The following is a 17,348-nucleotide window of genomic DNA, read 5'->3' as shown; positions in this document are numbered from 1 at the left end:
CTGCTGGTGCAGAGACCTTGCTCCTAACCCTCTGCTGGTGCAGAGACCTTGCTCCTAACCCTCTTCTGGTGCAGAGACCTTTCTCCTAACCCTCTGCTGGTGCAGAGACCTTGCTCCTAACCCTCTGCTGGTGCAGAGACCTTGCTCCTTGCTCCTAACCCTCTTCTAGGATCTCGGAACGCCGTGTTTTAAACGTGGTGTTTTTTCAACGGCAGATCAGTGGTTGGATTTCTTCAGTTAAACCTTCCCTTATCCTCCTTCATTCTCTTCATCTCTATCCTGCCCTGGATGAGGTACTGGGGCCATGAAGCTTATGGAAAGCTTTAATGAAGCCAGATTAAAAGTTTAAGACTGTGAAAATGAAAAGTGGTGGTACATAGTTCATTCAAAGTTTGAATACGTTTAAAATAGAGAGGGTAAAATTTACCAGAACAGAGAACCAAGTACGGAACCGGAGTACAAAGTAGCTAGAGGGCCCAGAAACCCTAGCAGCGCCCCTCAGATTCTACTATGTTCCACAGGTTTTACCATATTCTGCAGGTTATATCATGTTCTACCGTGTTCCGCATGCTCTACCATGTTCCGCATGTTCTACTATGTTCCGCATGTTCTACCATATTCCGCCCTGTTCCGCAGGTTCTAGCTGGTTCTACCTACCCGTCCTTGATGAGGTAGTACTTGAGGGCCTGCTCGGCCTTGGGGCTGGGCGTGGCGAAGCAGCTCTCCACCAGAGCGGCCAGTCCCTCCAGCCTCTCCCTCGGTTCCACCCCGAAGAACAGCGAGTCGTGGAGACGCAGCTGGGGCGGCGCTCGGTACGGCTCGGAGAACTCTGCGTTCTTGAAGAGCTCCAGGGAGAACGGGAACACGCCCTCGCTGTGGCCCTCCAGCTCCAGGACGTTGCCGCGGAGGCTGGCCTGGTAGCCGTCGGAGACGTCGTACTCGCGGGGGAACTCGCAGGTGACGGGGAGGAGGAGCTTGGAGGTGCGGATGATCATGTCCAGGCTGCTTCCTGGGCTGGACTTGGGCAGGCCCGTCACCAGGTTGGTGCCCACGATCCTGTCCTCCGTCACCTGGGCACCAAACACACACACTCAGGGAGACACTCTAACACACACACATATACACACACACATACACAGATACACACACACATACACCTATACACACACACTCAGGGAGACACTCTCACACACATACACACATATAGACACACACATACACATATACACACACACTCAGCAAGACACTCTCACACACATACAAACATATAGACACACACATACACATATACATACACACTCAGCGAGACACTCTCACACACATACACACATATAGACACACACATACACATATACACACACACTCAGCAAGACAGTCTCACACACATACACACATATACACACACACATACACATATACACACACACTCAGCGAGACACTCTCACACACATACACACATATACACACACACATACACATATACACACACACTCAGCGAGACACTCTCACACACATACACACATATACACACACACATACACATATACACACACTCTCAGCGAGACACTCTCACACACATACACACATATACACACACACATACACTTATACACACACACTCAGCGAGACACTCTCACACACATATACACACACACATACACATATACACACACACTCAGCGAGACACTCTCACACACATACACACATATAGACACACCCAGGGGAACACTCTTAGACACTCTCACTCACAATCTCCCGTGGACATGTATGTTCAAGGTTGACAGTTCCTGGCCTACAGCAGGTGTCAGATTAAGGCTGCAGGTCTACAGTAACAGATTAAGGCTGCAGGTCTGCAGTTACAGATTAAGGCTGCAGGTCTGCAGTTACAGATTGAGGCTGCAGGTCTACAGCAACAGATTAAGGCTGCAGGTCTACGGTAACAGATTAAGGCTGCAGGTCTACAGTAACAGATTAAGGCTGCAGGTCTACAGTAACAGACCTTCACTGTGGTGCCGCAGGTCTTCAGGCTGAAACTCAGGTTGATGTGTGTCCCGTTGGACACGCCCTTACATGAGGAGTTAGCCAATGAGAGCTCGAGTCCGCCCACCAGGTCCTTGGGAACCGACACCTCGATGGAACCCGGGCCACACTGAACCGGAACTGAATCCCAGAGACATCAATACGTTTCTCTCTCTCTTTCTCTCTATAATCTCTCCAACAAACACAATATCTATCTCTCTCACCCTGGCAGGTGCGTTTGTCCTGGCCCAGCTCCAGGCCTCGGGGACAGGAGCACTGGTATGTTTCTTGCATCGCAACGCAGCCATGGCTACAGCCCCCGTTGTTGTTATGACAACCTGCAATCTCTTTCAAGGTGATGGAGAGGGTAAGAGAGAGGAAGAGGGGAGGAAGATTGAGAGAGGAAGAAGGGAGGTAGAGAAAGAGAGGAAGGGCGAGGGGAAAGAGAGGAAGGAAGTACAGAGAGAGGAAGGAGAGGGAGATAAACAGTGGGGGGATGATGATGGCGGTGATGATGATGATGATGGTGGTAATGATGAAGGTGGGAAAGATGATAATGGTGATGATGATGATGATGATGGCGGTGATGATGATGATGATGGTGGTAATGATGAAGGTGGGAAAGATGATAATGGTGATGATGATGAGGGTGGTGGTGATGATGGTTATGGTTATGATGGTGATGATGATGATGATGATGATGATGAGGATGGTGATGATGATGATGGTGAGGGTGGTGGTGATGATGATGATGATGATGGTGATGATGATGATGACGATGATGATTATGGTTAGGATGGTGATGATGATGATGATGATGATGATGATGATGAGGATGGTGGTGATAATGATGATGAGGGTGGTGGTGATGATGATGATGAGGGTGGTGGTGATGATGATGATGAGGGTGGTGGTGATAATGATGATGAGGGTGGTGGTGATGATGATGATGAGGGTGGTGGTGATGATGATGATGATGACGATGATGGTTAGGATGGTGATGATGATGATGATGATGATGAGGATGGTGGTGATAATGATGATGAGGGTGGTGGTGATGATGATGATGAGGGTGGTGGTGGTGATGATGAGGGTGGTGATCAGGGAGTCAGGTGGCTGAGCGGTGAGGGAATCGGGCTAGTCATCCGAAGGTCGCCAGTTCGATTCCCGGTCATGCCAACTGACGTTGTGTCCTTGGGCAAGGCACTTCACCCTACTTGCCTCGGGGGAATGTCCCTGTACTTACTGTAAGTCGCTCTGGATAAGAGCGTCTGCTAAATATGTAAATGTAAATGTAATGTAAATGATGATGATGAGGGTGGTGGTGATGATGATGATGAGGGTGGTGGTGGTGGTGATGATGATGATGATGATGATGATGATGGTGGTGATGAAGGACCTGTACCTTTGCAGTTGTGTCCGTCCTGGTCCAGGACTCGGCCTGGCCCACACTTGCAGCTCCGGGACCCCTTGGTGTTCACACACACCTCCGCACATCCCCCATTCCCTCGCTCACACTCGTTCACATCTGGAGGGAGGGATGAAGGGAGGGATGAAGGGAAGGAGGGAGGGAGAGAGGGAGGGAGGGAGGGATGAAGGGAGAGATGAAGGGAGGGATAGATGGAGGGATGGAGCGTTGGGGTGGACAGACGGCAGTAAGTAAAGTAGACAGCAGTTACAGAGCAAGTCATTTTTCAGACTGACAGTCCTCCAAGCCCCCCTCTTCCTCTGAAGTAATGACTCAGCAAATACAGAGAGCAGGCAATCTCTATCTTTCTGTCTCTTCCCCCCTCCATGCCCTTCCCCCTTCCTCTGCTTTATTCACGATCCCTCTCACATCCCTCCTCCTCCCCCCTTCTCCTCCCCTCTCCTCCCTAAGCCCTCCCCCAGCCCTTCCCCTCCAGCCCCCCCCCTTCTCCTCCTCCCCCTCCTCCCTCCTCCTCCCCTCCCCCTTCTCCTCCTCCCCCTCCTCCCTCCTTCTCCCCTCTCCTCCCTAAGCCCTCCCCCTGACCCTCCTCCTCCTCCCTCCTCCTCCCCTCTCTTCCCCCAGCCTTCCTCACCCTTTTCTCCTCTTCCCCCTCCTCCCCCCAGCCCTCCCCCTCCTCCCTTCTCCTCCCCTCTCCTCCCCCAGCCCTCCTCACCCCCTTGTCCTCTTCCCCCTCCTCCCTCCTCCTCCCATCTCCTCCTCCCCCCCCCCCCCCTCACCCAGGCAGGTCTGTCGGTCTGGTCCCAGGACTGTCCCAGCAGCACACCTGCAGTCATATTCTGGACAATGAGGACCAGTGCAATCCACCTCATCACAGATGTCATAGAAGTCTGCAGATAGACCGACAGACAGACAGATGGTCAGACACATGGTCATCCAGTCAGCCAGTCAGCCAGTCATGCATTCAGCCAGTCATCCAGGGTTAGTTAGGGTCAGGGTTAGATTGGGTCACGGGGTTAGTTAGGGTCAGGGTTAAGCTTAATTTATACTTAGGTCGCGGACACTTTTGAAATGGTCGCTGACAAAAAAAAAAAAGTGTCGCTCAGGCTGCTGCATTTATACTTCGGCAAACAGTCGCCTGTGCTCAAGGTTCATGTGACGTAAACAGAATCATTTTACCGTTACATTCATAGCTATGGTTACATTGTTAACGCTTTGTAGCCTAGGTGATCAATCGGAGAAACTGACAATTTTAATTTAATTTAATTTAATGTGACGACATCCGCGCCAGTAGAAATTTCTCCTGGTAGGCGACACTTCTAAGCGACGGTTAAAAGTGTCGACCGAGACCTCATTTCTGTCGGCGACCTTTTCAAAAGTGTCTGCGACCTAAGTATAAATTGGGCTTTAGGGTTCCTCACGGCCACAGTAGACGTGGAAGCAGACTGAGGGCCGGGGCAGCCGGTAGACGTAGTAACCGCCCCCGCACGCCTTCACGTCCGCACTGCCGTTCCACCGGCAGCAGTCGTGGTTGAAGCTGGCACAGACGGGCAGTGTGATGATGCCATCCTGGGGCTGAGGGTGCGTGCCGTTCAGCCAGATGGGCGCGTGGGTCCCGCAGTGGTTCTCCTGGATGCAGAATGTGGGCATGGCGTCGCCGGCCATGCCGGTGAAGCGGTACCACTCCCCGGACAGGAGGCTGTCGCACAGGGGCACGCCCCCGGAGGAGTGGTTGACATGGTAGTCTGTGTTCCTCCAGGGCTCGTTCAGACTGATATAGGCCGAACACGGGTCCAAGACTGGGAGGAAGATAAAGTAGGGTTGATGGGAAAGAGAGGGGGAGGAGGAGTGAGTGTTGGGGTGGAGGGAGAGAAGAAGGATGAAGAAAGTTAGCATCACTACACTTCAGAGCTGCACCTCCCCATGTGGCCTGCTCCGCTCCTCAGCTGCATTGCATCACTCTACTGATCGCTCGTTAGACCGGCTGATTGGAGACGAGCCTCTCTCTCCAGGGTCAGTCTAGCAGCAGGCCTGTCCAGAAACAGTGCTGTCAGGTCCAGCCAGTCATTCTCCAGGCCCCAGTGGAGCAGAGACAGGAGAGTCAGTGAGGGAGACAAACTAACATGCTGCTGACGATAATCAATAGCCTCTTCAATTTGCCCTTTTTCCTTCTTTATCTCTCTCTTAATCTCTTCTCTCTCACTCTATGTTCCCACAACTGTCTCCTCTCCTGCTAATTTATATTCTCTCTCTCCGGATAACTCTTTTCTCTCTGAATCTTTTTCCTCCACTCTTTCTAAGTTTATTTCAGAATGAAACGATAGAGGAGAATAAGTGGAATGGAGGGAAAGATGGAGAGGAGAGATGGGGAGAAGGAAAGAAGGACAGATGGAGAGAAGGAAAGAGGGAGTGACGGACACACACAGAGAGGAACCCATCTAATCACTGGTCCAGGCGTGTTCTTTTGAACATTGTAGGGACAAAACAGGAAGAACTGGAGGTCAAGGCTGACCGGAGGAGCAGGTCAGGGACATCACAGTCAACACTGTGTCCTTGAACAAACTGTGTAATTATCTAGCTCTAACACACACAACCTCACCCCTTCACCCCTTCCTCACTGCCTATGTGTGTAATGGACCATCCATCTGACTGGACCCTCAAGACCAGACAGCAGGTCAGGGAGCAGCCCTGCCTGGTGGGGGGAGCACCAGGGTGGTAGTGTGTTCATGTCTGCTACAGGAGACCAACAGGAACTCCACCAGCATGCACCTGGGTTCACACCCACGAGGGGAGGGGGAAAGGAGAGGAGAGGAAAGGAAGGGAGAGGAGGAAAGGAAAGGAAAGGAGGAGAGGAGGAGAGGAGTAAGGGAAAGGAGGAGAGGAGAGGAGGAGAGGAGGAAAGCTGACTCTGTTTCGTTCCCAGCCTCAGCCCTTGAGTCAAGATCAATTGCAGATCAATGCCATAAATAAACACTAACTACTATTTCCCATGCGTAGGATCTTCTCACAATGCTCTTATTGATCAAACAGTCTATGTTACAATGGAGGACCTCTCAACTCTGACTACAGACCATATATAGGATCAAGCAGTTGTTCCATTAATGCTCATCATGCAGAACAATATTAGTCATATAGAACAGCACAACAGTGTTTGGAGATGTGAAGGTATGGAGATACTCACCAACTCCTGCTGTGGTGTCCTGTAGGAAAACAGTTAGCAGAAGAAAAATCATCATGTCCATGTTGTATCTCTCTCTCTGTCTCTCTCTCTCTGTTTCTCTCTCTGCAGACAACAAGCTCAGGCAAGTGTGAGATGTGTGAGTTTGTGTGTGTGCGTGTGTGTGTGTGTAAGGTCTGGTCCATGCAAACACGGAACAGCATCTAATATGTTGTCCTTATCTGTAGTTGCAGACTGGCTAGTGGTTTGGCTGGTGGAGGAATGTGTGTGTGTGTGTGTGTGTGTAGGAGAACCTACATCTGTCACCCTGAGTGTGTCTGTGTGATGAGTCTAATGACAGCCCCATCCTCCAATTGTTCCAGAGAACCATGTTATCCTGAACTAGCCCAGCTCAGATTACACACACTTCTCCTTCCCCCCCTCACCTCCCCCTTCATCCTCCCCACCTCCCCCATCCTCCCATCTCTACCCCTCACCTCCCCCTTCATCCTCCCCACCTCCCCCATCCTCCCATCTCTACCCCTCACCTCCCCCTTCATCCTCCCCACCTCCCCCATCCTCCCATTTCTACCCCTCACCTCCCCCTTCATCCTCCCCACCTCCCCCATCCTCCCATCTCTACCCCTCACGTCCCCCTTCATCCTCCCCACCTCCCCAATCCTCCCATCTCTACCCCTCACCTCCCCCTTCATCCTCCCCACCTCCCCCATCCTCCCATCTCTACCCCTCACCTCCCCCTTCATCCTCCCCACCTCCCCCATCCTCCCATTTCTACCCCTCACCTCCCCCTTCATCCTCCCCACCTCCCCCATCCTCCCATCTCTACCCCTCACCTCCCCCTTCATCCTCCCCACCTCCCCTATCCTCCCATCTCTACCCCTCACCTCCCCCTTCATCCTCCCCACCTCCCCCATCCTCCCATCTCTACCCCCATCCTACCCCTCATCCTACCCCTCACCTCCCCCTTCATCCTCCCCCCTCATCCTCCCATTTCTACCCTGGGAGTCAGGTGGCTGAGCGGTTAGGGAATCGGGCTAGTAATCTGAAGGATGACAGTTCGATTCCCCGCCGTGCCAATTGACGTTGTGTCCTTGGGCAAGGCACTTCACCCTACTTGCCTCGGGGGGGAATGTCCCTGTACTTACTGTAAGTCGCTCTGGATAAGAGCGTCTGCTAAATGACTAAATGTAAATGTACCCTCATCCCACCCTCATCCTACCTCTCCTCTCGACCTCCATCCCTCCACTTCTCCCATCCTCACACTTCTCTTTCCTCCCTCTATCCTTTCCCCCTGTCCTCCCTTCCTTCTCCTATTTTCTATCCTCTCCTCCTCTTCCTAGATCAAACAACCCATAGGCGCTCTCAATTTATAATCCCTTAAATAGGCCTTCAAAGCAGATGATTACTTCATAGAAGAGCCCGTCTGAGGGATATCTCGTGCTGTGTCCCAAATCACACTTTTTCTTTTCACTTTTCCCATGTACTGCAGCTGCCCTTACAGTGCACACGCGTACCAGGCAGTATGCTACAACTGGGACATACTACATCATCATCATAACATTGCACCTTGAACTTGCCCAAACATGTCACAATTCGTAGCACAAAATGTCAATATTGTTGAAATATAGAATGGGCGCTGATCAAAGCATGCTGTCAGAAGGCCCCCAGGGTGCTGCTGCTCTGTGACGGCTGAAGTTCAGCTGAGGTGAAGCATCTCTGCTGCGCTGACCGGGAGTCTGAACAGCCAGAAGAGCGTACTGCAAAATGCGACTGGATGCAGTAGGACATCCTGGTATTATTGGGACGTACTAACTCATATAATAAGACTTTATTGATATAGCACATTTCATACAAGAATTGCAGCTCAAGGTGCTTTACATAAAATCTATAAAAACAATAATACAAGTAAATACAGTAATACAACCCTTCTGAGATCAAATGAGTAAAATGCTTTGGTAAAAAGATTTAAGATGAAAATGTCTAGCGTTTTGGGCGTAGTTTACAAAGGCCACATCACCAATCTTCTTATGATTGCAGTGTTCTAGCTGGTGTGTAGTTTGTAAAAGTTAGCAATGTAGCTAGGTCCTTGTCCATTTAGAGCATTGTATGTGAGGAGAAGGACCTTAAAGTCAATTCTGAAGGTAACGGGGAGCCAGTGTAAAGTAGCTAATGTGTTCTCTCCTTTTGGTTTTGGTTAATAATCTAGCTGCAGAGTTTTGAATGAGCTGTAGTCTTTCAGTGGTTTTCTTGGGAAGACCAGCAAAATGTGCGTTACAGTAATCTGCATCATTTTGGTTTATGAATGGTCGTACCTTCGCTATTTTCCTGAGGTGAAAGAAAGCGGTTTTTGGTCACTTTATTAATGTGAAATGTTGAAATTTAAATCTGAGTGCAGGATTACACTGAGACTCGTCACCTCTGGTTTAAGACAGGGGGTTAAACCTCCTAGATTCTTAGTTAGCATCTCTCTTTTGGATTTGAGGCCACAGAGTAGGACTTCAGTTGTCCTCATTTAATTTAAGAAAGTTTTCATTCATCCATTTGTTTATTGCCGACAAGCAGTTGGTAATGAAATGTATGGCTGTTGACTCGTTGGGTTCAGCAGATATATACAGTTGTGTGTCATCCGCATAGCTATGGTAATCTATATTTTGTTCTCTGATTATGTTGCCGAGTGGTAACATATAAATAGAAAAAAGTAACGGACCGAAGCCTAACCCTGACCCTAACCCCGTAGCAGTTCTCATGTTTCTTAGACATATGGTCTGCTAAACTAAGATAAAACTTCCTTCCTCTGATATATGATGTCATCCAGTTTAATACAATGTCCGTGAACCCAATAAGCTTTTCCAGTCTATTGATTAGGATGTCGTGATCAATGATATCAAATGCTGCACTGAGATCCAACAGGATAAGGATAGAGACTTTATTTGCATCAGAGTTTAGTCTGAGGTCACTAATTATTTTGGTGAGAGCAGTTTCAGTACTGTGATATTTCCTGAAACCTGACTGAGAGGCTTCCAAGATGTTATTTTCTTCAAGAAAGGAATTTAATTGGACAAATACTATCTTTTCCAATACTTTACTAATAAATGGAAGGTTTTATATTGGTCTGTAATTTGCAAGTATACTGTTATCCAATTTGGGTTTCTTTAATAGGGGCTTTCTATATCTGACATGCTAACTGGTATGGTAGTTTGGCTGTTGGGACCCACCTCCCATCGTCCCAGTCGGAGTTCTGCTCAGTAGGGCAGGAAGGAGCGGACAGTGCTGCTATCTGGCTAAATGTCGGTACCGATCATATCTGAACTCACCGTCCTGTTTACCAGCAGACGTTCAGAACAGCCCTCACACCAGGTCAGCCTGGGCAGGAAGCAGACAGACAGGGAGGAGTGGAGGAGAGGGGGGAGTTAGGGAAGGGAGGGAGGAGAGGGATGGAGGAGGAAGGGATGAGAGGGGAGAGGGAGGGAGGAGGAAGGGAGGAGAGGGGGGAGGGGAGGGAGGGAAGAGGAAGGAGACGGGCTGTATGCTAATGTATATTTTTAATACTGTACTGTATGTTGTCTTGGGCCAAGACTCACACTTACAAAAACACCACCGCTGTACAATCATCTCCAAAACCTTGGTAAGGATTTTATTGGTAACTGAATTACATTTCTCTTTTATACATATTTCATAAATGATACAGGATTTTACATTTTTCTTTTTTTTGCCAACATTACAGCATCCGATGTCAACGGAAAAAAAGAAAAAAAACTAGGAAAGAGGTCAGAATGAAGAACCAAACCAAGTCAATCCTGTCAGCTGCTTCACTCTCGAAACATCTCCTTGTAGCGCACACAACAAACAGAATGGAAATTCAAAACAAAACACACGTCCAAAACTTAAATGCGATTGGGGGAGGAGGTGGGGGACATACAAAAAGAGAAGGGATGAGTGGATAGATGGACGGAGTGGAGGTGGAGAGGGTGAGGTGCAGCAGAGTTGTTGTTCCTCCGCATGCTGCCAACATACAACAGGCAGCTGGGGTGAAAGGTCAGAGGGCATCTCTAACAGGGTCTCTGGACGGAGAAGATGGGGGCACTACCCCTCTTGGGGAGGGGGAGGAAGGAGGGATGGATGGACAGGGGGGAAGAGTGGGGGGGTGAGGAAGGAGTGAGGGTGTGGGAACAGTGTAGGATATGAGGGTGTCAAGGTGAGCGGGGTAAGGGGGATAGGGTGAGGTGGCAGGGGTGAGAGATGAGAGGGCAGGGGTGAGGGGGCAAGGAGCAGGGGTAAGGGGACAGGGGTGAGGGGGCAGGGGTGAGGGGGCAAGGAGCAGGGGTGAGGGGGCAGGGGTGAGAGGTAAGGGAGGAGGGGTGAGAGGTAAGGGGGCAGGGGGGCAGGGGTGAGAGGTAAGGGGACAGGGGTGAGGGGGCAGGGGTGAGGGGGCAAGGAGCAGGGGTGAGGGGGCAGGAGTGAGAGGTAAGGGAGGAGGGGTGAGAGGTAAGGGGGCAGGGGTGAGGGGGCAAGGAGCAGGGGTGAGGGGGCAGGGGTGAGGGGTAAGGGAGGAGGGGTGAGAGGGTGCATTGGGTTGGCTGGGCACTAGCCAGTTTTGGCAGGGCAGATTCTATCGACATGGCAACAAGACCGCCTTGTCCTTTACAACTAGGAATCTCTACTAACAACGTTCTTTAAATCATCTTTGCAATATTTTGATAAATCATCTTTTTATTTTTACATAATTTCCCATGTAAACAGACATTCATGCAACACCCGCATTATAATAAAGTTCCCTATATTTGATATATTTCATTTAAAAAAGAAAAACTAAGAAAAACAACTCAAAGAAGAAGGCAACAGAAAAAGGCAATAAAAGGTGTATGATATGACAGGAAGTCTCATGCAGAGACAGACAGGAAGAAGGAAGTAGGATGAGGAGACATGGCGAACCTAGACTCAGACTGCAGACATCTCCAAGGAAACCCCAGCACTATCCTTACTGTGTGTCAGTGTGTGTGTGTGCTTATCTGCAAACACAGCCTTTTGTGGAGCAGAGGGATTTAAAGCTATTGATTGTTTGAGTTGGGGTCAAAGGTGACGTAGATTTATACCCACATCGATCCAGAGCGATTAAGGAGAAAGGATTCATGAAGGTGCTGATCTACACCTTTATGCTTACTCACTCTCTCTCTCTCACACACACACATTCTCTGCCTTCCCTTCTCCTCTATATCCGCTTCTCTCTCCCTCCACCTCTCTGGTATTCTCTGGCTGCAGCCTCAGCAAAAAATAAAAAAAGTAATTAAATTGAGATTGTTTATCTTTAGAGCAGCACCTACAGTCGCTGCCTTTCCCTACAAGACAGTCAGCGTGACCCCCGACCTGGAGGGCACAGCTGGACCCCTGGCCTGGAGGGCACGGCTGGACCCCTGGCCTGGAGGGCACAGCTGGACCCCTGGCCTGGAGGTCACGGCTGGACCCCTGGCCTGGAGGGCACGGCTGGACCCCTGGCCTGGAGGGCACGGCTGGACCCCTGGCCTGGAGGGCACGGCTGGACCCCTGGCCTGGAGGGCACAGCTGGACCCCTGGCCTGGAGGTCACGGCTGGACCCCTGGCCTGGAGGGCACGGCTGGACCCCTGGCCTGGAGGGCACAGCTGGACCCCTGGCCTGGAGGGCATGGCTGGACCCCTGGCCTGGAGGGCACGGCTGGACCCCTGGCCTGGAGGGCACGGCTGGACCCCTGGCCTGGAGGTCACGGCTGGACCCCTGGCCTGGAGGGCACGGCTGGACCCCTGGCCTGGAGGGCTGGAGGGGTCTGTGGTACAGCAGGTCCCCAGGCACGTCCAGAGTGAAGCACGTCTGTAGCCTGGAGGACACCAGCACTGTACACAGCTCGCTAGAGGAGCAAACCTTGTAAACTATGTAGCTCATCATAACCACACATGAAGCCAGCTGTTTCCTTGGAGATTAATATGTCAGCATACCATATGCTGAGTATACAGTACACATTTAAATACACACTTGTGTGTGCACGCTAACGCACACTGAATGATGATGTTCCTAGGGACTAGCCAATGGGAGGACAGATTGTTGGATTTTGCTTCCTGCTTTCCATTGATGTAGACTTGTTTAGCTTTGTTAGCCGAGTTAGGATCCTGACATGAACCACACTTTAACCAACCCCACCTGCCCTACCCTACACTCCACCAACCCCACCTACCCTACACTTAACCCTACCCCGACATACCCTGAACTCAACCATCCCTAACAGGAAGTAGTGTACCCGCTCCTTCCCTGACTGAAACTATCCCCAGAATGGAAACAACATAGATATGGTGTATTTGACCAGGGTCTGATAATGTGAATGATAGAGAATGATATCCAAAATAAGTACAAAACTGCAACTATACTCCTTCCTACACATTCACAGGGTTCTAGTGAGGGCATCTCTAGCATGCATGCAGCCTAGGTTAGCTTAGTTTAGCCTAACCCTGTCAAGCCTGGCCTAGCGTAGACTAGCTTAGTTTAGCTTAGCCTATCTTAATTCAGTTTAGCCTAGCCTAGTTAGCCTAGCCTAGCCTAGCCTAGTTAGCCTAGCCTAGTTAGCCTAGCCTAGCGGACGGGAGGGAGCTCTGGCCTGGCTGAAGGAGGACTGCTAAACTATGTTGAGTAGTTATGACTCAGCCCTCAGGATGTAAAGCTAAGGCGAGTAGAACATGAGTAGAACATAAGGTGGTCTAGTGATTGGAGTCATTTCGTGGCCAGAGGGATTTGTTTGTAAGGTAACACTCCTTATAAACTCTGCAAGTCTGTCTACATATTAGTGAGCAACATACTGTTTGTAATGTTGATGGCCAAGGTAGTAGTTTGTGTTTTTGTGTGTGAGAGTCAGAGAAAGATAGCGAGAGTCACAGAGAGAGAGGGAGAGACAGTGAGAGGGTGTGTGAGTGTGTGTGAGAGGGAGTTTGTGTCAGAGAGAGAGTGTGTGTGAGGGAGAGAGTGTGTGTGAGGGAGAGAGTGTGTGTGGAGGGAGAGAGGGCAGGACCATTGATGAGACTCCTACAGGACTTATTGATATTGAGGTGAAGCAGATGTGTCAGTACCTGCATGTATCTGTATCTATCTGTCTGTAACTATTGACAACCAGAGCTCCACCCCCTACTGAAAATAAACTGGTCTCTCTACAGCTCCTTAGATTGTAGATATATTTATATATATATATATATATTTATATTCATAACAAATATAGTATGGCTTTCAAAATAAAAAGCGCCAAAATATTTTTTTGGAATAAAAGAACCCACAGTGATGTTTCCGTTGGCTCTCCTCTCCCCCTGGCGAGGGGCGGAGCTCTACAGAACGTCAAAAGGAAGAGGAATTGACGCCCTCCACTTCCTGTCAAGGCGGAGACAAACTGCTGATAGGGCGGCAGGGTGGGATGGGCAGCAGAGTCTGGCCAATGGGAGGGCTAGATCTGAGCCAAGGTCACCTGGATGGTCTATCAGAGTCCTCCATGCATGCTGGGGGCAGCGGCTAGCCACAGGAAGTCCTTGTAAACTTTAATTCATGGGCTGAAGTCCCTCCACAGTGCTCTGCCTTGCCCAATCAGAGGATGGCTGTGTGTGCCAGAGCCCAGTCTTGTCCAATCAGAGTAGTGCTGAAAGTGTTGTCAGGTAGACAGCTTCAGAATACTGTTACTGAGGGCCTGGCCTTCCACTGGTTGTCCCTAGCATGTCGCACACATACACACACACACACACACACACACATACACACACTGCCCCTCTGTAAGCCGCCTCTGCAGTATGAATCTTCAGGTGTATCACTTCCTGTCTGGCCATGGTGACTTTCTGCCAACTGTCCCTGTGGCCAATCCCTTCTTCATCATCATCATCATCATCATCATCATCATCTCCACCCTCAGCCTTCAGAGGGATGTGTTTCTTGTCGTCCTCCTCCTCTTCATTGGTTTAGCTTGCAGTTGTGATGGTCAGTCAGGAAGGATATCTCTTCCTAACCTCATAAGGGACAGGTGAGGAGGGGAGGGGGGAGGGAGGGAGACAGAAAGCAGGGAGAGAGGGAGCTGGAGGGAGGAGAGGAGGGCGTCATCAGTCCTTGCTGGAGGTGATCTGCTGGACGGGGAGCTGCAGCTGGAGCGGGTCCCTCAGACGCTTCAGATCCAGCTCCACCTGGAGGAGAACACTGTTACACCTCTGTTCTACCAGCCCTGTACCTGGAGAACACTGTTACACCTCTGTCCTACCAGCCCTGTACCTGGAGAACACTGTTACACCTCTGTCATACCAGCCCTGTACCTGGAGAACACTGTTACACCTCTGTCCTACCAGCCCTGTACCTGGAGAACACTGTTACACCTCTGTTCTACTAGCCCTGTACCTGGAGAACACTGTTACACCTCTGTCCTACCAGCCCTGTACCTGGAGAACACTGTTACACCTCTGTTCTACCAGCCCTGTACCTGGAGAACACTGTTACACCTCTGTTCTACCAGCCCTGTACCTGGAGAACACTGTTACACCTCTGTTCTACCAGCCCTGTACCTGGAGAACACTGTTACACCTCTGTTCTACCAGCCCTGTACCTGGAGAACACTGTTACACCTCTGTCCTACCAGCCCTGTACCTGGAGAACACTGTTACACCTCTGTTCTACCAGCCCTGGAGAACACTGTTACACCTCTGTTCTACCAGCCCTGTACCTGGAGAACACTGTTACACCTCTGTTCTACCAGCCCTGTACCTGGAGAACACTGTTACACCTCTGTTCTACCAGCCCTGTACCTGGAGAACACTGTTACACCTCTGTTCTACCAGCCCTGTACCTGGAGAACACTGTTACACCTCTGTTCTACCAGCCCTGTACCTGGAGAACACTGTTACACCTCTGTTCTACCAGCCCTGTACCTGGAGAACACTGTTACACCTCTGTTCTACCAGCCCTGTACCTGGAGAACACTGTTACACCTCTGTTCTACCAGCCCTGTACCTGGAGAACACTGTTACACCTCTGTCCTACCAGCCCTGTACCTGGAGAACACTGTTACACCTCTGTTCTACCAGCCCTGTACCTGGAGAACACTGTTACACCTCTGTTCTACCAGCCCTGTACCTGGAGAACACTGTTACACCTCTGTTCTACCAGCCCTGTACCTGGAGAACACTGTTACACCTCTGTCCTACCAGCCCTGTACCTGGAGAACACTGTTACACCTCTGTCCTACCAGCCCTGTACCTGGAGAACACTGTTACACCTCTGTCCTACCAGCCCTGTACCTGGAGAACACTGTTACACCTCTGTTCTACCAGCCCTGGAGAACACTGTTACACCTCTGTTCTACCAGCCCTGTACCTGGAGAACACTGTTACACCTCTGTCCTACAGCCCTGTACCTGGAGAACACTGTTACACCTCTGTTCTACCAGCCCTGTACCTGGAGAACACTGTTACACCTCTGTCCTACCAGCCCTGTACCTGGAGAACACTGTTACACCTCTGTTCTACCAGCCCTGGAGAACACTGTTACACCTCTGTTCTACCAGCCCTGTACCTGGAGAACACTGTTACACCTCTGTCCTACCAGCCCTGGAGAACACTGTTACACCTCTGTTCTACCAGCATGTGCATGTGTGTGTGTGTTTGTGTAAGCGTGTGTGTCGTACCTCAGCAACATCCTCCTTGAGTTTGTTGTACTTGTCCACATCAAAGCGAGTCCTCTTCAGCCCCTTGTGGAAGAACAGCAGGTACTGTCTGTCCCTGGCATCAGGGTAGATGTACTCCTACACACACACACACACACATGCCATCAGGACACACAACACACACTCCAGATTCACACATTCTGTGATAATGTTTGTATACTTTACATGTGTGCGTGTGTGTATGTGTGTGTGTGTGTGTGTGTGTCCGTGTGTGTAAGTGTGCGTGTGCATGTGTGTGCGTGTGTGGTACCTGGCGTGTGAGGACAAAGTAAGAGTACATGGCCATGGCGGTGCCGTAGGTGATGAAGTATGTGACAGGCTCCATGATGTCCCAGGAGTACTCCCACCAGGTGAGGCGCGCCAGGATGCCAAACTGGGTCGCCATGTAGGCCACGCCCCCCCACAGAGCCCAGGTGGTCCGCCGCTCTGCCTTCCGGCTCAACTCCTCCTTCACCTGCACGCACACACACAAACACACACACAGAGACAGAGATGCATGAATTCGGGCCACTCTCATTCTGAATCCTTGGCATAAGCAGTAGAGTAGAATAGAGCAGAGGAGAGTACAGTAGAGTACAGTAGAGCAGAGTACAGTAGAGTGTAGTACATTACAGTAGAGCACAGAAAAGAATAGTACAGTAGAGTAGAGTACAGTAGATTAGAGCAGAGCACAGTACTGTAGGGTACCGTAGAGTACAGTACAGTAGAGCAGAGTACAGTAAAGCAGAGTACAGTACAGAAGAATAGAGTACAGTAGAGTACAGTAGAGCAGAGTACAGTGGAGTAGAGCACAGTGGAGTAGAGCAGAGTAGAGTACAGCAGAGTAGAGTTGAGTCCAATAGAGTAGCGTAGAGCAGAGTACAGTAGAGTACAGTAAAGTAGAGCAGAGTACAGCAGAGTAGAGTTGAATCCAATAGAGTAGCATAGAGCAGAGTAAAGTAGAGTACAGTAGAGTAGAGTACAGTTCAGCAGAGTAGAGTTGAATCCAATAGAGTAGCGTAGAGCAGAGTACAGTAGAGTACAG

The 17,348-nt window shown here is 50.3% G+C and overlaps 2 protein-coding genes across 3 annotated transcripts in view; both read right to left on the bottom strand.

Annotated features, from left to right (window-relative positions):
• The window catches only part of oit3 (oncoprotein induced transcript 3), a 7,883-nt gene extending 1,202 nt beyond the window's left edge, over positions 1-6,681 (bottom strand). The window contains exons 1-7 of the mRNA XM_067236930.1: positions 6,627-6,681; positions 4,867-5,244; positions 4,225-4,335; positions 3,425-3,547; positions 2,244-2,366; positions 2,000-2,160; positions 658-1,070 (exon numbers count right to left, since the gene is read on the bottom strand). Coding sequence (XP_067093031.1) covers positions 658-1,070; positions 2,000-2,160; positions 2,244-2,366; positions 3,425-3,547; positions 4,225-4,335; positions 4,867-5,244; positions 6,627-6,681 — 1,364 coding nt within the window. The remainder of the gene's footprint in view (positions 1-657; positions 1,071-1,999; positions 2,161-2,243; positions 2,367-3,424; positions 3,548-4,224; positions 4,336-4,866; positions 5,245-6,626) is intronic.
• A 4,319-nt stretch (positions 6,682-11,000) lies between these two features.
• Positions 11,001-17,348, bottom strand: part of mcu (mitochondrial calcium uniporter) — a 46,638-nt gene continuing 40,290 nt past the window's right edge. Inside the window, exons 7-10 of one of the 2 annotated variants that reach the window (XR_010876674.1) lie at positions 16,575-16,778; positions 16,286-16,402; positions 12,793-14,795; positions 11,001-12,761 (exon numbers count right to left, since the gene is read on the bottom strand). Coding sequence is in view for 1 of the 2 variants with exons in the window: in XM_067236627.1 (XP_067092728.1) it covers positions 14,715-14,795; positions 16,286-16,402; positions 16,575-16,778 (402 nt within the window). In the remaining variant the exon portion in view is untranslated. Of the gene's footprint in view, positions 14,796-16,285; positions 16,403-16,574; positions 16,779-17,348 lie in introns of both variants that reach the window. The other variant, XM_067236627.1, reaches the window with a different exon arrangement.

Source organism: Osmerus mordax, chromosome 5, assembly GCF_038355195.1.
Source record: "Osmerus mordax isolate fOsmMor3 chromosome 5, fOsmMor3.pri, whole genome shotgun sequence".
Taxonomy (NCBI): Eukaryota; Metazoa; Chordata; class Actinopteri; order Osmeriformes; family Osmeridae; genus Osmerus; species Osmerus mordax.
This window is presented reverse-complemented; position numbering and strand designations above follow the sequence as displayed.